This window comes from Macaca nemestrina, chromosome 1 (genome assembly GCF_043159975.1).
Source record: "Macaca nemestrina isolate mMacNem1 chromosome 1, mMacNem.hap1, whole genome shotgun sequence".
NCBI classification, from domain to species: domain Eukaryota; kingdom Metazoa; phylum Chordata; class Mammalia; order Primates; family Cercopithecidae; genus Macaca; species Macaca nemestrina.
The window spans coordinates 55791380-55813848 of record NC_092125.1 but is presented as its reverse complement, the minus strand read 5'-3'; the positions used below and the strand labels follow the sequence as shown (position 1 = coordinate 55813848).

At 37.5% G+C, this 22469-nt stretch overlaps 1 protein-coding gene across 11 annotated transcripts in view; it reads left to right on the top strand.

The window, feature by feature from the left end:
• The first annotated feature begins 6406 nt into the window (after nt 1-6406).
• The window catches only part of LOC105484665 (DENN domain containing 1B), a 321512-nt gene continuing 305449 nt past the window's right edge, over nt 6407-22469 (top strand). For 5 of the 11 annotated variants that reach the window (XR_011612370.1, XR_011612369.1, XR_989127.3 and 2 more), the window contains exons 1-2: nt 6407-6620; nt 9344-9408. Coding sequence is in view for 8 of the 11 variants with exons in the window: in XM_011746499.3 (XP_011744801.2) it covers nt 6571-6620; nt 9344-9408 (115 nt within the window). In the remaining 3 variants the exon portion in view is untranslated. Of the gene's footprint in view, nt 6621-6797; nt 7138-9343; nt 9409-22469 lie in introns of those variants that run through there. The other 6 variants (XM_011746501.3, XM_011746502.3, XM_011746504.2 and 3 more) reach the window with 4 other exon arrangements.

Genomic DNA, 22469 nt, shown 5'->3' with positions numbered 1-22469 from the left:
GTGATTACTCATTCTCCTGAGAGTATTAAATGGGTGTGAGCAGAGCCGCCATACAAGGAAGACTGTATTCATGTGGAGTATCTTGTAGGTGGGGTTGGGAAATTCTTTCCCATGCAATGCCTCAGGGTTACACAAACACAGCACTCTTTCTTGAAGTCCAAATGAGAATCCTCAAAGAATCTCTGAAGAAAATTTGACTCCACTGATTACCATCTGTTGGTGACACTCTGCTTCAATTATTCTTTGTTCTGAACTCCAAGGACTATTTTAAGCTCTACAATGTCTGGCAGATTGAGGAACAAAGATAAGGGAGGACATGCAGAAGCTGGTCAGAGGTAAGAAAATTTATTTACGATTTTTGGCAAATCACCTGAAAAAGGCAGAAGATCTTTTGCTGTGCTGTATTATTTCTGATAACTTTACTATATTTTCTTACTAAAAGTTTAACAGCAAAATAAACAAATGTCATCATTTACCCCTTGAATGTTAGAGATATTTGGATATGTTCAGATTTCGTAGTAAAGATGTCAAAATTTATCTGAGTTCTTTTGTCCACAAACTGGAAGACAACCGTTTTTATTAAATTTGATTTTAAATCAACATAGAATGCTAACTCTATAAGCTTTGAGGTGTGAAACAACTCAGAAAGGCATACTTTCAGGGAAGATATTGCTCCCAAATCCTTACCTCCATCTCTCTTTATTTTAGAAGTATTTCACATGTCTTGTTGAGGGAGATTTACCTTCAGATTCAAATTCATGATATTGCTGCTAAGTATAAAAAGGACAACATGCCAGGAGAATGTTTTCCTTAGCAACACTATCTCAGTCAATATTAAAAGGCAGGTCCTGATAAAATAATTTAAAGATAGTTTCCTAAGAGTGTCAATAAATTTGATTTGTTAAATACTTCATAACTTTTCTTCTATAATAAATGAAGGTGGTGATAATATTCATAAATTTCACCTAAGAATACTAATCAGAGGTTGTGTAGAGTTACAATCTAGGAAATACCTGACTTGGATACATGTTGGCTACAACTTATGAGATGCTTGCCTCAAAAAATTCATTTCTAAGTTAATTGTTTAGAACTCAAAATCTTAATATATATTGGTGAGGCTTATGAGTCTAGTAAAGTTATATTGAACCTGAAGCATTATTAATAGTATTATTTTTAAAAATACCATTCTAGAGTTTATAATAGTGTTTATTATTTCATATTCAGAAGGGAAAGGAGCTGTCAACTTTAGTAGTCCTGGGTATTAGTAACTCTTCACTTCTGTCTAAGGCATATTACTACACGGATTCAATGAATAAGTGGTTGGGGTTGGGAAGCCAGGGGTTACCTTTCCAGTTGTCATAGTATACTGGAAATCAGGGCAGTTGGCTTACTAAAAGCCCTGAACTTGGGTTTCTCTACACCATTAATATATAAGGATATATAAGTTGGGGACTTTTTGGACATGGTTTGAGGAAGGTGGACATTATTAGGTGGATAAAAAGTTGCAATTAGTCCATTTTACATGACACTATAGTCAGAACTAAGTAATCATTCATTATAGTCTGATCAAAACTTTCATGAAAATCAACTAAAAATTCAGAATTAAGTATTTTAAAAAGTTTACAATGCATTAAAGAGCAAGCAATCAAGTGGAAATATTTAGGGGTGGAGGATGGGGGACAAATAAAAGTAGCCACGAGTGCCAACTTTCCCTGTAATCCCAGCACTTTGGGAGGCCGATGGGGGTGGAACATGAGGTCAAGAGATGGAGACCATCCTGGCCAACATGGTGAAATCCTGTCTCTACTAAAAATAGAAAAATGAGCTAAGCGTGGTGGCAGGTGCCTGTAGTCCCAGCTACTCAGGAGGCTGAGGCAGAAGAATCGCTTGAACCCAGGAGGTGGAGGTTGCAGTGAGCCGAGATCACACCACTGTACTCCAGCCTGGCCACAGAGTGAGACTCCGTCTCAAAAAAAAAAAAAAAAGCCACCTTTCATCTTCATCTTTAGGGTTTTTCCTAAGCTGGATGAACTGGAAGACCATGAACTGTTATCATGGTGTTACGTGGCTTCAGACCCTTCCTAATGTAGGAAATCCAATAGGATACTCTTCATAAAGCCAATACCCCAAAGGTATTCAAGGACAATTGTCTCAAACAATGGAGCAGAGTTAAGGGTAAAAAAGCTTCCCAGAGGATTCATAGCTACAAACCAGGTCTGACATGAATGATCTGAAGAATTTCAACCTAAGAATTTAGTATTTATGGTTCTGAATTGCTAGTGATCCCAGGCATCTAGCAGCAGTAAATTAGTATCTTCTCCAGAGAACTCATTTTCATTTCAGCTGTCACTCAATTTCTATATATAAAGTTCTAAGGATCACATAACATAAAAAGAAATCACATACATAGAAGAAATCAAGGGACCATAAGTAAGAACAAGTAGAAAAAAGATCAGATAGTAGAAGCAGACCCACAAATGCTTCAGATATTGGAATGTTTAGAAATAGAATTTTAACTATATATATTAAATGTTTTTAATAAATTAAAGAGAGGCTGAAAAAATGAGTTAAGAGAATACAGATTTGGAAAATAACCAAACAGAACTTTAGAAATAAAAATAACATAAATTAGAAACTAAATGGATGACTTTGACAGAAAATGAGACAAAGCTGAAGAAAGAACTAGTGAACAGAATATTTTTGAAATTTACCAGAATACAGCCTCGAGAGATAAAAGAGAGACATACTATAAAAGAGATGTTTGACAAACATGGAGGGTAGAAAAATACATGTGTTAGCAGAGTCCCAGAAGGAATGGAAAGAAAGGAATCCAGAATTTTCCAGAACTGATGAAAGTCACCAATCTAGAGTCAAGAAAATTAAAGAAACCAAGAAAGATGGATGAATAAAAATCTACAACTAGATACTTCACAGTGAAACTATACAAAACTAAAGACAAAAAAGAAAAATCATATATGCAGTCAGAGAGAAAAAACAGATGACATTTTAAGATTACTTTCAAAGTTCCAATTGTTACTAGGGAACTTAGAAGATAGTGTAATGATAATATGCAGAAAGAAATAACAGTAAACTTTGAATTCATCATTGAAAATATTTTTCAAGAATGAGGGATAAATAAATGCATTCCAACTTAAAAAAAAAAAAAAAGAAAGAAAAAAAAAGGGAAAGAACTTTAGGCAGAAAGAAAGTGATCCTAGATGGAAGATCTAAGATGAAAATACAAAAGAAGGGCAAAGTAAGTAGTAAAGTTCTGAGTAAATCTAAACAAACATGGACTGTATAAAACAACATTCATAATGCATTTTTGGAGGGGATTTTAATTTTGAAGGGGGTTTTAGAGGTCCTTGTATTGTTTGAGAGAGGGTGGATATACTTGTGAACTCTGGCTTTAATCAGTTAAAATGTACCTATTAAAATTTCTAGGATAACTCCTAAATGAATAGAAACAGAGTAAATAACTTCCAAACTAGAAGAGGTGGGGCAGAAATGAAAGCATAAATAATAATCCTAAAGAATGCAAAAGTGAAAGAAAAAAACAGATCAGAAGAAACAAACGAGAAGTACAAAATTAGATGGCAGAAATAGATTTAAATTTATCAGCATTTCTCTCTCTCTATTTTTTTTTAAGACAGTGTCTCACTCTGTCAACCAGGCTGGAATGCAGTGACATGATCTTGGCTCACTGCAACCTCTGCCTCCCAGGTTCAAGTGATTCTGAAGCCTCAGCCTCCTTATTATCTGGGACTACAGGCTTGCACCACCCGCCGTACCCAGCTAATTTTTGTATTTTTAGCAGAGACAGGGTTTCACTAAGTTGGCCAGGCTGGTCTTGAACTCCTAGTCTCAACTAATCTACCTGCCTTAGCCTCCCAAAGTGATAGGATTACAGGCGTGAGCCACTGCGCCCAGCCTAAATTTGTCAACAGTTTTAATACATGCAAATTGTTTAAAAGTTTGATGTAAGAGCCAAAGATGATCAGACTAGATTAAAAATCAAGATTAAAAATTTTAGATACATTGAAACACGATGGTTTAGAAAGTTTGAATGTAAAGGGATGAAAAGAGATATCCTAACACCAGACAAATACTATTCAGAAGAAAGCTGTTTAGAATCTAAGGCAAAAATATGATTAGAGGTAAAGAAAGTAACAACATAATGATGAACGGTTGTATTTATTAGGTAGATACAGAAATTATAAACTGATGTGTCTATTATTATACAGCCCCAAACTGTGTAAGGTAGAACCTGAAAGAACTATAGGCTGAAATAGAAAAATCTACCATCATGTTAGGATATTTAAACTCATCTCTCCCATTAACCAAATTATGTCAAGCAGATGCAAATTCAGTAGTAGATGTTAACAACACAATCATCGTATTTGATCATGGACATATATTTAGAACACTGTACCCCAAAGCTGCAGAATATATATTCTTTACAAACCACATACAACATTTAAGTCTTGAAACATTTAAAAAATTAATAACTTATAGACCATGTTCTTTGACAGTAATACAGACTATGTTCTTTGACTGGTATGGTCCTGAAAACTATTAGTATTAATTGTTGAGTAGGAAATAGCATTGCTGAAATATAATCTTGGGAAGATTTAAGACTAATTTGAAGGTTTGCCCTTTGTACACTTCTCTATCAGTCATATAGGAAGTTCTATATGAAATGAGTATTACTAAAGTTATACCATTGATTTCATTAAACCTATTACCAAGGTAAGTGTACACTATTTGTTTTCTAATTTTTTTAACACTTCATGCATGTAAACCATGTACACCTATGTTTCTATCCCTTTTACTTCAGTAATATCAGAACAGATAAATCTCTTCATTACGGTCAGCCTAAAAGCTGGCTTGAAAAGATCGGCTTTGGGATGTGAATGTGTAGTATTTCCCTTGATATACTTAACATAAATGGAATGAAGAACAATTTTATACTGTGCAAGGGTATGACTGTCATTTAAAAAAAATCCCAACAGTGGATGAGGTAAACATTTGTATTATTATCTCCTCACACCAAATTAAAAAGTCCTCAACATGGTCACCCCAAGTAGGGTTCCTTTTTTTGGAACTAATTAATTATAACGAAACGAGAAGTTTGAGAAATTCAGTAACACTTGGGGCAGAAGTGGCTTTTAGTTTACGAAATTTTTTTTCAAGCCTTTGGAGTATGGTCACTTATGCAGAAAAATCTTTATTTGAGAAAAGAAAACTTATGTAGTATAGTTTGCCTAATTGTGAAACTGAAATTCATAGAATAATTTCTCAAAAGATAATACAAATTTGTAGCACCTTTTTTTACTTGAACATCACACTGCTCATGTGATATACAAGTAATAATTCCCATTTTACAAATGTAGGAACCGAGAAACTGAAGTGTCTCACCCCAAGTCAAGCTATGACAACACTTTATGATAGACACTTTTTTTTTGGTTTCCCAGTTATGGCCCGTCCTCATTTTTGACTAATACACCCATGGCTATACACTGTTTCTCATTTTGTTGACCAAGTAGTGCCCAATTTTGGTAAGAAAGTTTAAGGTTGTATAACTGAGTGTAACTTCAGGTTCTCTGACTCTAAGTTTTTTAATTCTTGAGACTCCTTTTCTGACTTTTATGTCTCATGACTCACACTACATTCATACCACATTTGGTTTCCTCTCATCATCTTAACTTCTGCATGAATAAAGTCTGAAGTAACCACCTTCTGGAAGAAACACTGTGGCTATGTGTCAAGGGTGGCAGTGTTAGCTGGGAGAAGGCCTTCCCCAGAAGATCTCTGTGTAAGAGCCTGGCCTTCCACAATCATTTGAATGTCCATCATAAGACTTTTTCTGCCTTTCTCAGTAGATTCTAAATATGAGACAGCAGAGGAGGAAGACAGGCAATATGAGGTAGAAGTAAATAATCAGCATCAGATAGACCTGGTGTGAACTCCAGCTTTGCCATTACTCTCTGGTTTCTTCATCTGTAAAATGTTGATGAAAGTATCTATCACACACCTACGGCACGTACTGGGTGAGAGTGCACATAACCTGCTTCACATATGCTTTAGGGCTGTGTAAATCAGCCTCTCCCACGCTTATTCAGTGGTGCCCTCCCTGAACCCGCCTAAACTGCCAGTCTATGAGGCCTGCGACTATGTACATGTGTTCAAAAGTTAGTCCTTGGTTATTACTGCAGTCTGTGGTACAGGAATGTCTGCCTCCCACATGTGCAGGCAAGTGGGGCACTACCATTTGGCTACTTGACAGGGCTATTCAGCAGGTGCACATGTCTGAACATTCCTGAATCAGGAGGGGGTAGCTCTGAATTTCAGAGAGCTGTAACCAGGCCACAGCTGGAGTGACGCAAGAGCCAGAGGCATCAATTTGAGCTCTGAATTTGCAGTATGAAATGAAAGGAACCCAAGTCTGTGCGTACGTGTGTGGGAAACACTGCAGGTCGAGGTACTTTTCCAGGTAGTTAGCCCTTTGTGGGGTTGCAGCCCCGACGCCCTGGAATCTGGACTGGACCCAGAAAGGAAGCCGGTTGGTTCATGCTGAGGACACAGGGGGCACCTTGCCTTTCTGTCTCGGTGGCAAAGCGGTACGTGGGCCATACCGGTAGGCACTAGCGCTGCCCCTGCACCCTCTGGCCGCCCAGGCACGGGGACCTGGCCCCCGCCTCCTCCACAGTCTCCGACTTGCGAGCCGCACGGCCCAGGTGAAGCCGCCGGGCGCGTCCCCGCGCGCCCCTTCCCCCTCCCGGCGACTTCCTGATTTGCAGAAGGTGCAGGAGCCGCAGCGGGCGGCCCCGGTCGCAGGAACTGAAAGGCCTCAGCTTTGGTGGCGGCTACCGGCGGAGACGGGGGCGGCGGCCACGCCGCCGCTGCTGTCACAGAAAGGCTCTGGTGGGTGGGGTGGGAGGCGGGGAAGTGCCGGGGGCGCAGCCGACATGGGCCCGCCGCCGCCGCTGCTGTGAGCAGCCTCCTTCCCGGTGGGGCCGCCGGCGTGGGCGGGGGCGGCGCGACCCTCGCGCGGCCGGGCTGCGGGCTTCCAGGCCAGCGCGCGGGGGCCGGACGGAAAGCCCCACACCGACATGTAACCATGGACTGCAGGATCAAGTGAGTGGGGGGGCCCGGGCGCGTAGGGGCGGGCGTCCCTCGGCGGCCCCTCCCAGGCCAGCTCGGCTCCTCAGCGCCTCCGCGCTCAACCGGCTCCCAGGGCGGCAGAGGTTGGCTGGGCGGACTGGGGGTGCCGTTCGGCCCCCAAGCCTCTGGCCGGCCGGCGGGACGGCGCTAGGCCGCAAAGCCTGCCCGCCCTGCGTCGCCGGCCCCGCGGAGTTGGCGCGGCTCCTCTCTGAGTGGCCACTAGCGCCTTGTCGACGCCCGCCTTTCGGGGGACAGGGGGAGGCCGGGCGGCCTCTGACACCACCGCTGAGGGGTTCTCGTGCTTCCCCTGAGTGTGTCAGATGTGACTCTCCTGGGGCTGCCTGTGTGCGTGTGGTGTCCAGGAGGGAGTCGGCGTTGAGGTTAAGAGGTTATTATTCCGAGTGCTCTCTTAGCATTAATATAACCGGTTTTTTCTTAAGTCTGTTAGTTTTGTCTTGGATGTTTTCTTGTGATTCTGCTTATAAAATTAGATTGGTCTCTGGTGTTTCTTTATGCAGGCACTGTAGATGCATGGTTCTTGCAGAACGGTATCCAATTAGAGGGTGTTTTTATGTGTGCACTAGAGTATTTATCAACGACTATTTTGCTTCAGGAGATTAGGGAAAAAGCAATTTTAATAACGGAGGTGATTATGTTTCTAGGTATCTTAGAGGCATGAGTTCTGTATTTTTCTTCTGAAACTTAACTTTGTAAAGAATTCCTTCTTACTTCGCTTACCCACCCTTTACTACCTCCTTCTCACAAAGTTTAAAATAATACCATGTATATTTGTGTTATTGTGAAAGGCCGTTTGAATTTCACAGCAGTAAAACTGAGTCAATATTTAACTTTTACACCTAAGAGAGAGTCTTAAAGAATATTAGGGAAAGAGGGAAATTATGTAATAGAATTATTTTCTTCAGTGTGTTTGACATCATAGTGGGCAGGATAAGTGAGTAAAAATAGTATGCTTCTTGACATTAATTGTTTTAAGAGGGAGGAAGTCATCTGAGCCCAGATTATTCCCATTGAAACACGTTAATAGTGGGAAGGCTGAGAAAATGCATATTTGCAAGTTAATTTATATGTCTTGTCACTTCCTGTGTTTCCAGATTCATATCTTATAAGAAAAGCTTTTAAAAAAAGAATTTTTTTTTTTTTTTTTTTAAAGTCAGAGCTGGCATTCATTTCTTGAAGGAAGTACATATTAAATACAGCCAGTGTACAAAGGCACTAAGGTCTTGTTAGCAGGAGTAACTGAGATATTAACACATTGGCCGTTGTGGTACCAGACCTAATCTTTTACCTTATGATGGAACGAGAGATTTGAACAGCAATGTTATGAAGAAAAAGTGTTTCAGTAGATTTCAGTTCACTTTTTGAAATGGAACCAATGTTGCTTTGAAATTTTGCTAATATGGCAAGTTAGTAAAAAAGTCAATCACTTCTGAATTAAGCAAAGCAAACTTACAGTTTCTAGTGGGAAAATCTAACATGGAAGCAGATGGCTAGTTTCTCCAAAGATAATAGATAAAACGAAGACTTTTTATTTTGTTAACCTCAGAGTTACGGATAGTTTGCTACTTTAAATATGCTTAAGTACAGTAAATACATTTCAAGAAAAGTATATGCAACGTATCACATTCATGGAGCATTATAAATGTTTTATGGTGATCTAGAACTTGGCAGGTGGGACCATGTATTCATCATTTACACTTACATTGCATGTCCTTTGGAGAGAACCTGAGAGCCTGTGTCAAACTCTGTTGGTAGCGTATAATGACACTTAAGGACACTCTGGCTTTTAAATTTGATCCAATAAGATAAAATCAATACTTTGCATTTTTGTAGCACTTAGTACTTATGAAGTACTTGCACATATGCTATTTGATTTATAATCCTCACTGTTATTCTGTGAAGTGGACGAGGCACCTCATAGGTAAGGGAAGACAGTCTCAGAGGTTAAATGCTTTGCCCCAAGTTTCAGAATTCCTAAGTCTCAGCTCTTTTAAATTGCTCAATTGAGAAAACACTTTCATTGTTATTTCTACTATACTGTAGTAATATAGTCACATTAAATGTATTGAGTCAAAAATAAGATTAGTTTTAGAATTAGAATACAAATTTCATAGAGATGTTCATTTGTCATAGGAAATTAATTTAAACTTTTTCCTTTTAGGGCAAATCCAGACAGAACCTTTGACTTGGTGTTGAAAGTGAAATGTCATGCCTCTGAAAATGAAGGTATGTGTCTTCTGTGTTCTGTTATTTGACAAGGTCTCTTTTTTTTGACAGGATCTCATTCTGTTCCTCAGGCTGTGTAGTGGCATGATCGGGGCTCACCACAACCTCTCCTTCCTGGGCTCAAGTGATCCTCCCACCTCAGCCTCCCGAGTAGCTGGAACTACCAATGCACACCACCATGCTCGGCTAATTTTTGTGTATTTTTTGTGGAGACAGGATTTCACCATGTTACCCAGGCTAGTCTCGAATTCCTGGGCTCAAGTGATCCACCCACCTTGCCCTCCCAAAGTGTGGGATTACAGGTGTGAGCCACTGTGCCCGGCCTGTTCTGTTAATTCTTAAAATAATTGATTGAATCTCTCAAAGCAAGTGTTAATATTGTGGGCTGCTGGAACATGATACTAATAGGAAAATAATACTACTAAATGTGTATCCTGCATTGAGTGTCTCAAGTTGCTGGTAATAAAATAGATGTCAAGTCTTTGCCCTGGGATTGTAAAAATCATGAATGTTATCTGTGCAGCTTGAATTTCAGGTGTCTGTTAAGCCCATATAACTTACAACTCAACTTCACCATTCATTGATAAAGTTATCATTAGTTTTGGTGAAAGGGCGTGTCTTTTTATTTTCTTTCATTTATGTTTGGAAATTTAGTGTGTTTTTTTAAACATTAGTGCACATTCTCCTGCTAGTACCAATGGAAGCTACACTGCTTCCCTTCTGATGTTTTCAGAATGCAGAATGCAGACTGAGTAGCCCCTTCTGCTGGATTTACTCCAATAGCACAGCACTTTTGGAGGGAGGTAAACGATACTATGAAATTACTTGGAAGGGTTTCAGCTGTCAGTTCTGTACAATTTCCTGAAAAGATGAGAGCATAGTAGTTTAATGTCATGATTTTCATCATTTCCCTCCACTTTTGTCATTTTGTATATTGTGCTTGTGTGTAGTAGGGGGCACGGTTAGCAGACAAGAATAAGGAATATCTTTCCTTGCCTATTTTCTTTTAATGTGTTCTTGCATGCTATGTCTTTCTAGATACTTACAGTATATGTCTACTTGCTGTGTGCTTAGACCCTGGATAGCATGATGATTAAGCATAGGGGTTTTGTGGAGACTGGTTGGCCATCCTAAAGCCTTGGAGGAAAGTCTGCTGACACTTTTAGCTTCAGAAACTATCCAGCAATTACATACTCAAGTAATTTGGAGGTACACACCTTAAAATAGAGAAGCCCAACCCAGTCGTGGTGAAATGGGCATGGCTAATTTTAGTATGAAGTCACACATTGTTGGCTCCACCAGCCCTACTACTGTACTCCTGGTCTGTTTGAACTGCAGCTGTGGTCAGGTTTGTCCATTGGCAAGGAGTGATCCTAGGTTGTAGGGAGCCTTTTCTGGTTGATGAAGTTATCTTTTATTGTCCTGTATGTAGTAAAGTTTATCCATTTGCATTATTTTGAGGCCCAACCAGGTTCTCTTTGAAGAATGGATATATTAGGCAGAATGAATACTCAAATGGATACATTATATTTTCAGCTCCATTTAATTCTCTTCTATAGTGTGTTTATGGTATGAGTTAATCTAAAAAATACCTACCACAACATTACTGAAGGTGTGTGAAGTAATGCTCATCTGATACTGTTTGTAAAGGCGTGGCACAGTGACTCATGCCTGTAATCCCAGTACTTTTGGAGACCGAGGTGGACAGATCCTTTGAGGCCAGGAGTTCGAGACCAGCCTGACCAATATGGTGAAACCCCATCTCTACTAAAAATACAAAAATTATGCAGGCATGGTGGCCCATGCCTGTAATCCCAGCTACTGGGGAGGCTGAGGCACGAGAATCACTTGAACCGGGGATGTGGAGGTTGCAGTGAGCCGAGATAGCACCACCACACTCCAGCCTGGGTGACCAAGTGAGACTCTGTCTAAAAAAAGAAAAAAAAAGTGTATATGTATATATATACACACACATACATATGTGTATATATGTGTGTGTATATATATACATATATATATCTCACACAACAAGCTAATTTCATTTGGAAAATAGGATTTTCTAATTTTAAATGTGTTTTAAAGTGATCTTGTTAAAAGATCAATTTGCCTTATATAACACCCAATCTATGCATGTGTCAGAGAGATTGTGACCTTTTTATAAAGACTTTTCAGTGGTTTACTCCCTTCTTCCTCTTTTCCTCTTTTCCACTTTTCATGAACTAGTTATTCCAGTTTGTATCTTCTACTTCTGCCCTGCTTTAATATTATACCTTGTCTTTTTGCTGTTGTTATTTAAATCACTATTTTTTAGAAACATCTTCATTTGTATTTTAACAGTTTATATCTAGCCTGGTAAAGTTGTAAATATGATAAATGGTTAAATAATGTTGGCTTCTCTGTAGGCTGCAAATAATCCATTCTATATGGCTAATTGGCAGAAAATTCTAAAGATATTTAAAAAAACTAAACTCAGCCCTGTTAAGAAGCAGTAACCTTTCTTTTATTATGACTTAAATAGTATGAACATGGCTAATATTTTAAGATCTAACAAGTAATAACTATAATCAATAACTATAATAAATAATAAATGATAAAATAGTAACTATAAATAATAAAATCAGTAACTATAAGAGGGCTATGAAAGTAATTTTTTTTTGCCAAATTGAGAGATTTATGTTTCTGTAATATTTTATCAATGTTCTACTTTATAGTTAAATCTTAAATAGAAAAATATATGAAAATTATTTTAAAAGTTATTGGAATCCTCCTATTTAACTGTTAGTACCTATATGTTTTAATGAGGCTCTGATATGTTCTTGTTTAAGGTATGATAACTTTTTTTTTGCTAACATTAAATGAGCATGGGTGAAATTCTTAAATAGTAATAGACTTGGAAAACAAAATGTATAAATTAGGTTGCTTTGGATTACAAACATAAGGTTGGTTTAAATAATAGAGAAACTAGAGAAGCTTGATATAGTTCATACAAGAAGTCATCCAACATCCAGGTGCTTTCTGCGTCTCATTTCTGCCACTCACAGTAATGGTGTCATTGGAGGGCTTAGATTCCTTGTGGTTATAAGACCGTCAGTGGAAGTTGGAACTCTGCTTTTTCGTTTGTGACTCTGGGGGTGACAGACACTGGCTTTAAATTTCTCTATTTAGAGTCAGAAAGTTTCTTTTTCCAAATCCCCTAGAAAGCCTTTCCTTAGATCCTGGTAGCCTAAGTTGGCATGGGCCTGACAATTCCTGAAATTATCACTGGTGGGGTAGAGGTAGAGGGGTGGGTGGCAAGACTGTCGTGATTGATTTATTTAAATTGGCAATGAATAGATGTTGAGAAATCAATTAAAATGACTTTGTTAAAAAACTCTCAGAATATTTATTTTTTGATGACTGATCAAATAGAAAATATATTTAGAGTAAATTTGGTTTATACTAAGATTGGTGATACTATGTTAAGGTATTTGGCATGCTTCTCTTGTTCATTTTTAATGGATAAGTCTAAATGCTTTCATTTATCCTGAATAACTTAGATAAGTATCTTCAGAGACAGGTTGTTAATTAAATGTTAGTTAACAGTGTGAAATGACATTAGCTTTTAAAACATAACTTGATAAAACTCTTCTGGTAAGATTGTGATGTTTATCTGATCTACTGCTATTTGTACTTGTTTCAGAGGCGTAATGTTTTTTTTTTTGTTTGTTTTGTTTTGTTTTTTTTTTTTTGAGAACAACACATTTCAGAACATTCTGGAAAATAGCTTGTTAGTTTCATATGGAGCACTCTACAAATCTAAAACAATGCCATGAGAGGGGTTGGTAGCATTTCCCTATAGTGTCCCCTACGTGTTAGTAGAATTTGTTCTGGTGGTATCTGACGGACTGGTTGTGGCATTTTTTTTTTTTTTTTAAGTGAAGGTTTCCCTGGCAGAACAATCTCCCAGTAACTTCTGCTCCAGCTGTCCAAGAGTGAAGTGCCAAAATTGAGATCTTATTGCTCTTCCTGGTAGATCTCCAAGATAATTGCTAGTGTTCTTCTTTTTGTTGTCTGTCTTCCTTCCAGCAGGCAAGGAAGTACAGCCAGCAGTGATGGCCTCTCCTCAATTCTGTTAACAGAGGTCATTGTTACCATACTGTCCCCACCTTCCCCAAAGTGACTTAATCTTCAGGGAAATGAAAAGTAACTTTTCCTCAATAAAAGATTGGGGATGCCTCTAAGCATCTCTCTTCTGGGAAGTGGCCTTGGTACTCTAGCTTTCTCTTTTTTTATTTTGTTGATGGTTTATTCCAAGTAGTAATAGGAGCAGTAGTAGTGGGAGGAGGAGGAGGAGGAAAAGGAGGAAGAGAAGGAAAAGGAGGAGGAGGAGCAGCAGCTGCAGCAGCTAGTATGTCGTATTTATTCTGTGCTGGGCACAATTCTGGGTATTTTTCATGTACTAACTATTTAAGCCTCACAAAAATCTTACGATATAGGAAGTGCTTGTTTCCATTTGGCACATGAAGAATCTGAATGAAGAACAGAGAAATGATGAAACTTGCCCAGGGTAGTCTGTCCAGAGTCTGTATTTTAACTACTGCTCTGTTGCCTCCCATTGCATAGTGACTTCGTGTGTATAGGTGGTTTTATCAGGTGAGGAAATATTTGAGTATAAGCTGTATGTAGTACAAGTAATTTTTTCCAAATGGGGATACAGTGTGTTCCCTAAAATTAATGAATCCAATGTAAACCCACCTAAAACAATTATTGAGTTTTTTCTTTGTGGTTTCAGACCCTAACTCATCCCATTTCCCTCCCTATCACTTTTCATTTTTAGGATTTGCATCTTCATATTTAGCGAATCTTTGATCTAATAGTTCTGGCTATTTAATAGTAGTTCTAAAACATCTTTAGCAAGTCTTGGTTTCTTTATTCCTTTCTTTTTACCTAGAACAGTTTCTCTTAGGAACAAATTCTTCTTTGCTACCAGTTTTCTACTTTGATTTGCCTATCCAACCCAGTATCGAATTATCAATTTTTCTTATCTGCAACTTATGTTAACAGTTTAACTGCCTTTTGCTTTTTTGTTAAATTAGAACCTTAAGCCAAAGAATTCTTAGTGTCCTCCATGCCCTGCACAAGAAAGGTATTTCTAAAGTTACTTTTTTGCGTTTGATAACTTTTCGTCTATAGTGATACTCTCTACACTAGACTCTACAACATTTTGCTTCTGCTTGGTATTTTAGCACTTATTGTATTCTTATGGATATGTTTAATATGGTCATTTAGAGACATATTGATATGTCTAAATGTATGTTTGCCCTGCTTGAGGTAAGTTCTTCATGAACCACAACTTATTAATTTGTATTCTTAAGAAAAAACTTAACACATCTGACATGTTGAATGAATATTTATGGAATGAATAAAAGAAACTGGGGCTGGGTGCAGTGGCTCACACCTGTAATTCCAGCACTTTGGGAGGCGGAGGCGGGTAGATCATTTGAGGTCAGGAGTTTGAGACCAGCCTGGCCAACATGGTGAGTCCCTGTCTCTACTAAAAATACAAAAATTAGCGGGTGTGGTATCAAGCGGCTATAGTCCCAACTGCTTGAGAGGCTGAAGCAGGAGAATCCCTTGAGCCCAGGAGGCGGAGAGAGATTGCAGTGAGCTGAGATTGTACCACTGCATTCCAGTCTAGGCGACAGAGGGAGACTCTCTCTCTAAAAAATAAAAAATAAAAATAAATTGGACCTAACCTAATGCTTGGCCATTGAATAAATGAATGTTGATTAAATTAATCCCCAGAGAACTGCTGTAGAAGTGATTTTAAGTGTGTGCTGATGTGACAGTACAAGGGTATTAGAAATAGAAGTCCATATATGTCTTGGAATGGGCTATTTTGGAATACCCCATCCTCAAGCTCTTTTCATTCAGTGCTTATGTCTCCTTTCCTCTCCTCATACCAAAAGATTTATAAGAACAGTTGCTATATATAATGTTTGTGAATTTATCTTAAAACCCATCTATAACCTTTCATACCTACTAAAACCCAACAAAACTCTAACATTTAGAACCTTGATGAATCGTACAGATAATAAAGTAGTTTAGGAGGTATTGCATTATTGTCCAACATGGAAAAAGTCTGAGTAAAATGTGGTTACCATGATAGTTGTTTTTGCTGTAACTTTGTGTTCATTTAAGAACTCTGAGTCTCTCTCAATTCAGATGCACTGGGATAAATTAGAGTAATCCAAACTGTATAAGCTAAATTGTTGAAGAAAATGAAACTGTGACCACGCATGGTGGCTGATATCTGTAACCCCAGCACTTTGGGAGGAAGAGGTGGGAGAATCCCTCGGGGTCAGAAGATGAAAACCAGGCTGGGCAACATAGCGAGGTCCCCATCTCTATTAAAAAAAAAAATGAAACTGTTGTATTCTTTTATACTGCTAGCCAGGAACAAAATGTAATGTGATTCTTCAGAACCATGTCCTTGGGTTATGCCCTTCTTGATTTATATAGAAAATAGTTGAGAATATATGTACTTTTATATATGGCTTGGGGCATTACATCCTCCTTCACATAGGTGCCTGCAAGTGTAAAAAGCAAATCAAATTTCACTGTTCAGTATTTGTTGATTATTGCTTTCATAGGTGTGTTGCAAAGTTTACATTTTAATGGTTTGGTTATCACTTTCTCATTAGGTAGTTCCATTTGTTTACAGGTTCTTTATTTTTGCCACTTTAATCTAAGGTGACCTCTTGGTTTTTTATGTTCGTGATTTCCACTGTTAAATGTGAGAGGCTGCTTGGCCTCTGCTGCGGATTTCACAGTGGTATGCTTTAAGACTGTTGTTTGGTCACTGCTGTGTTGCCACAGTGCGAGTTTGTTCAGGTTTTTTCTTATAACTGTTTTCTTGACTTTCAAGGTGATATGTTCCTGATGTGCTTTTGATAATATTCTCTCATTTTCAGATTTTTCTTAAGCTCAGATAATATATTCTTTTTCTCTAAATTTTCATGTTTTATTTGCAAGTTAGAGGATAATAATTTACTGTGTACAGTATACATTTTAAAGTGTTCATATAATACTAGCAATAGACATGTTTAGAGTGCTTTATGCAGATGGCCATGGTATTTTAGGTAACAATGAGAATATCACATTTGAGCTCTTTGATTTTTAATCATTTCCAAAATAATCTTTCTTCCCTGGAAATAAGCTTAATGTTTAACATTGAAAAACTTTTCCCACTTTCAAACTCTTGATTTATTTCAAGTAGTAATTTAATTTTATCTATAGAAAGTAATGTCTTGGTTCACGTTTCTGTGATAGGTCAGTCATTGGCCTTGTGGGGGAACTTGCTAAAAGGTGGTCCTGACTTGGCCTTTTAGAAGTATTTATTTAGGAGATTGTGGTACTAATTCTTATGACGTTGAATAAGAGAAAAGTAGAGTAACAGAACTTGAGTTTCCTTAAAGAGCACTTAGTGTAATCCCATGGAGTGTGGGGGGAATTGCTTTGATGCCTTTTACAATTCCTGGATCCCCTCTGCTGTCACCTTGTAGGTGTCATTATCATCATGATGCCTGGTGACTGTAAAAATTCTCACAATGAGCATTATATAGGCCTGTTCCACTAAGGTTACCCCTCTTCTCTTCTCACCACTTTTCAACAATTTCTTTTAAGTATATTGATGTTACTTAAAGTATGTATCTGATTAATTAACAGTGAGGTGTGAACAACTGATAGACAGCCTTCAGGGAAACATTTATTTTTATTTTTTATTATGTATTTTTAAGGGAACATTTATTTTTAAAGAAAACTTTGTAAACTCAAATCAGTTAAAGAGAAGCAATGTTTTAATGGAAAGATGTGTTGACTAAGGGTCAAATGTACCTGTAACTGCCAAATTCTGGTTTCATTTTACTATTTTTCCACCATATGTATTGATACTCTTGTAATTGTGATTAACAACTTTAGTAAGTATATATTTAGTCAGAGTATTAATTCAGTGAACTTCATAAAGACTTGTTTTTGTTGCGTAAAGTGCCTAGTTAATGAACTAAAGCTATAATGTCATGGTTTCAGAACCTTATTTTTCAATTTATTTTCTCTGATTAGGCTTTCACTTAGATGTTCTACATAAAGAGTAATAGAAACTATTTATTTGGCATTTATAATATGTCAGAAAATGTGCCAAGAGCCTACATCTTCCATTTATCTTCACTTCAACTATAAAATTTACAGACTGTTATTCTTTTCAAAACATAAGGAAATTGAGGCTCAGAAAGGTTCAGCAACTTGCCCAAAGCACACAAACTTAAGAGGTAAGACTAGGATTTGAACTTGTCTCTGTACTAGAGCCTGAGCTCTTAACAATTATGCTGTGCTACCTTTAGAACAGTCATGTTTGTCTAATAGCAGTGAAATCTTCTGCAGCAACTTTAAAAAGCCACTCATTTTAGCAAATCCCTGATTCTAGGCTTGATCAGAATTGTTGTGATATTCTTAAAAGACATCAGAAGAAGAGCTTAAACACCATAGGAAGTATTCAGCCCTCTCATTCCTTCAGTGAGTGTTTCTGAGTGCCAATTGTGTGTCATGCACAGATTAAATGCAATTAAGATGGCATTCTTGAAGGGGAAGTGTCAATTTCAAGTCAATAATTGTAAGAGTAGTAAAGGCTGTGGTAGAGGTTGTATAGTGCATATAGCACTGAAGTACGAAGAAGGCACCTAACTCAGTTCATTGCTTAGGGAACAGTAGAGAAGTGGGGAGATCTTGAGGTAGTTGTGAGGTAATAGAGGGAGAGACAATTGGGTGTCAGGTGGTTATCTTTTTCTAAAGTTAATTGGAGTTTTACTTCATATTCTAAATCTTGTGTGAATAATTAAGAGTAATTTGCTTTTGGTATAAATAGTTGCATCTGATGAAGAAGACAAAGGATCTCTCTGCTACAGTGTAACTTGCCTTGGCAGGGGATTGTTGCTTTTAATTTTGTTTACTCAGAGCCTAAAACAGTGTCTGACCTGTAATATGTGCTCAGTGAATATTTGTTGAATTGTTAAACTGATAAAGGTACTCAGATGGATTTTAAAGAAAAGGAATGGAAATTGTGTAGGGTATTATGGGTTTAATAATTGTTGCTAAATTCCTTTCTTTTTTAAAAAAGTATAATTACAGTATTAAACAGGTAAGATTTGTTAAAGTGAAGCTTCAGAAATTTAAAGAAAAAATGTAAAAAGAAGCGACAAAATTATAACTCACTGCAGCCTCGAACTGGGCTCAAGGGATCCTCCCGCCTCAGTCTTCTGAGTAGCCAGTACTACAGGCATATGTCACCATGTCTGGCTAATTTTTACATTTTTTGTACAGATGGGTTCTCATTCTGTTGTGGAGTCTGGTCTTGAGCTCCTAACCTCAAGTAATCCTCCTGCCTTGGCCTCCCAAAGCGCTGGATTACAGGTGTGAGCTACTGCCAAGCTGGTAGATGTCCTTACAAGGTGGTAATTTTATCTTTTTTCCAGAAGAGGGATGGCTGGGTCTTATAATAGTTCAGCAGAAGAATGGATGAAGAAAATGTAGTGTGTATACATATGTGCAATGGAATATTATTCAGCCTTAAAAAGGGGGAGATAATGCTGTCTGCTATAACATAGTTGGGCCTGGAGTACATTATGCTAAATGAAACACATCAGACCCAGGAAGAACAATGTTGCATGATCTCACTTATATGTAGAATATATATTTTTAAATACTCAGATACACAGAGATAGAGAATGAAACGGTGGTTGCCATGGTTGGGGGCAGAGGAAATGAGGCAAGGTAGGTCAAAGGATACAAAATAGCAGATATATAGGATGGACAAGTCTAGAGATCCAATGTGCAATATGAAGACCAAAGTTAATAAAATTGTATTGTATTAGGGATTTTTATTAAATAAATGGATTTTAGCTGCTCCTGTCACAAAGAGGTAAGTATGTGAGATGATAGATGCGTTAATTGACTTCACTATAGCAACCATTTTACTACCTATATGTATTTCATCATGTTGGGCACCTCAAATAAACACAATACAATTTTATTTAAAAAGCATGGTGGCGGGCGCCTGTAGTCTCAGCTACTCAGGAGGCTGAGGCTGGAGAATGGCGTGAACCCGGGAGGCAGAGCTTGCAGTGAGCCGAGATCACGCCACTGCACTCCTGCCTGGGTGACAGAGCGAGACTCTGTCTCAAAAAAGAAAAAAAAAAAAGTTGCTGACTAATAAGCCTTTTGGAATCTGTCTCGTGGAAGTTATAGTCTATCTTGTGCTCGGTCTTTATTGTCCTGATTTATGTTGTTTACTGGATTTCAGGCTTTTAAGGACAAGTACCTCTTTGAATCTTTTGCAGATTTGGGGATTACTTGAATGGTGTTCAATGATTACTTGCTAAGTTATATTGTTATTAAAGTGAAATTAGTAAAAGATGGTTCTGATTATCAATACTTATTGAAGGTTTCTTAAATCTTAAAAAAATTTGAACATAAAGGACTTTGAAAGCTTGCAGATTTTTGTCATCACAAGCAATGGGCATTTTATTTTAAAAAAACTTTTTTTTTTTTTTAAAATAGAGCTGTTGAAAAACCACAAACTGTAACTTTGTAGGCAGAACTGGTAAAGATCAAGATAGAACCTTTTCCTTTTTCAGTTCCTTCTTAATTATCACTTGAATCTGAAGAAAAGCACACAACAACCAGTTTAGTTCATCTGATAGCCTTCTGCGGATATATATGATTCCAGAAATTACTCATTAAATAATTTTATCTTGGTTTGATAGCAGAAATGCACCAGCATGAGGGTGTGTTTAGTATTCAAATTTACTATTAACTAGAATTAAGCAGTCCTTTAAAATTTTATCACCTGGGTAGTTATAAAAACTTAGATGACTTTTATTTTCTTAAGATTATCATCAAATTAATTATAACTTATTTGAAATTAACTTATATGTTTATACAGAAAACATGGTTCAAATGAAACCCAAATAAGTTCAAATGTGTTTTAATACATGGGAACATCATATGTCCTCAAGGTCTATGCATTAAAATTATAGGTGCTCTTAAACTTGGATGGGAGTGGTTCAGAAAGGATTCTTTTTTTCCTTCAAGATTCCAGGGTATTTTAGATATGATATTTGAAAGAGGAAGTAATATAATATTTAGAAAATATTTTTGAAGGTCTTCATCATTTTTACTCATATATAAATTAAAAGAGCAATTTCTATTTAATAATTATGAGCAGCTAATGAATTTTTTTGGTTTTTAGAAAATGTCTTTAAAAATTTTTTTGTTCTTATTACTTCAAGACTTGAGAACTAAGTTTTTGAGTCTTAGTTTTACTATGAAATGTGTGATTTTGTTGATGAATACCTACAGAATAATCACTGACAATAAGGAGCAGCACAATTTCATCAAGATTATGTGTTGGTTCTGTTCACTATGTACAGGTTTAGACATGTTAGAGAAGAAATAATAAGCTGAGAACTGTTATGTACGAAAATACTAGCTTCCAACTTTTAATGATTACAGTAGTGTTTGTTAGGGACATTGAATATATACCCTAAACAGTGGACATATTGAAATGGAATGCTAGTTGAAAGACAACATTTTAATTTGTAAATATTTGCCTCATTTTAGCTTAATAGTTGAAGACATAAATGAATCCACAGTCTAATGTTTAATGTATGTCATTGTTCTAAATTTTGCCTTTGATAGAGCTGATATAGCTGTTTAAAATTCATTATAAAACCTATTACGAAACCCATTGACTAATAATTTACTCTTCTTGGGGGATTATAAAGTCTTTTGGTAATTTTTTTTTTTGAGACAAGGTACACTCTGTTGCCCAGGCTGAAGTGCGGTGGCATGATCTTGGCTCACTGCAACTTCCACCTCTTGGGCTCACCGTGATCTTCCCACCTCAGCCTCCCAAGTAGCTGGGATTACAGGTACACGCCACCATGCCCAGCTAATTTTTGTAGAGATGGGGTTTTGCTATTTTGCCCAGACTGGTGTTGAACTCCTGAACTCAAGTGGCCTGCCTATCTTAGCCTCCCAAAATGCTGGGATTACAGGTGTGAGCCACTATGCCTGGCTGGTAATTTTTTGATTCATTTCCCTCAGTAATTGTCCAGATTAACAATGATCATTTTGTTTATAAATGGATATGGAAAGAAAGGAGATGGCATTCATATCAAGTTTTCTACCTTAAACCTTGCATCCCTTACTGCTATTTTCTTGTGATATACTCAAAATATTGATGAAAGCATTAAAAATGTTCGAAGTCACTGAACACTTCTGGAATGCCTTCTAAATCATCAAGATTAGAATTGCCTTCTAGTCATCCTATACATTTTAAGATGGCTCACACTTTACATTTTCAGGGTATCTTAGTTCTTCAAAAATGTATAATTTACACTGTGTTTAATATATATGACAGACTAAACATATAATTCAATTTTTTTTTTTTTTTTTTTTTTTGAGACGGAGTCTGGCTCTGCCGCCCAGGCTGGAGTGCAGTGGCTGGATCTCAGCTCACTGCAAGCTCCGCCTCCTGGGTTTACGCCATTCTCCTGCCTCAGCCTCCCGAGTAGCTGGGACTACAGATGCCCACCACCACGCCCGGCTAGTTTTTTGTATTTTTTAGTAGAGACAGGGTTTCACCATGTTAGCCAGGATGGTTTTGATCTCCTGACCTCGTGATCCGCCCGTCTCGGCCTCCCAAAGTGCTGGGATTACATGCTTGAGCCACTGCGCCCGGCCTTTACATTTATTTTAAAACAATTTTAAGTATGATTAAAGTCGATCTTTTTAAGATATGGCTGAATTGGTCAAAACACAAAAATTATGTATTACTGTTAAGGGATTTTTCAGTCTCATTCTGAATTAAAACTTAATTTAAAATCTGGGTTTGAGTAGAGTAGATTGAGGGTGCTTTTGCCTGGTTTATGGGGAAGAGATGAATAATCTGCTGCTCTCTAAGAGATATCTTTCTCCCACATACTTATTTTTAACCCAGAATGATGTAAGTGTTGAATCTTCTGCAA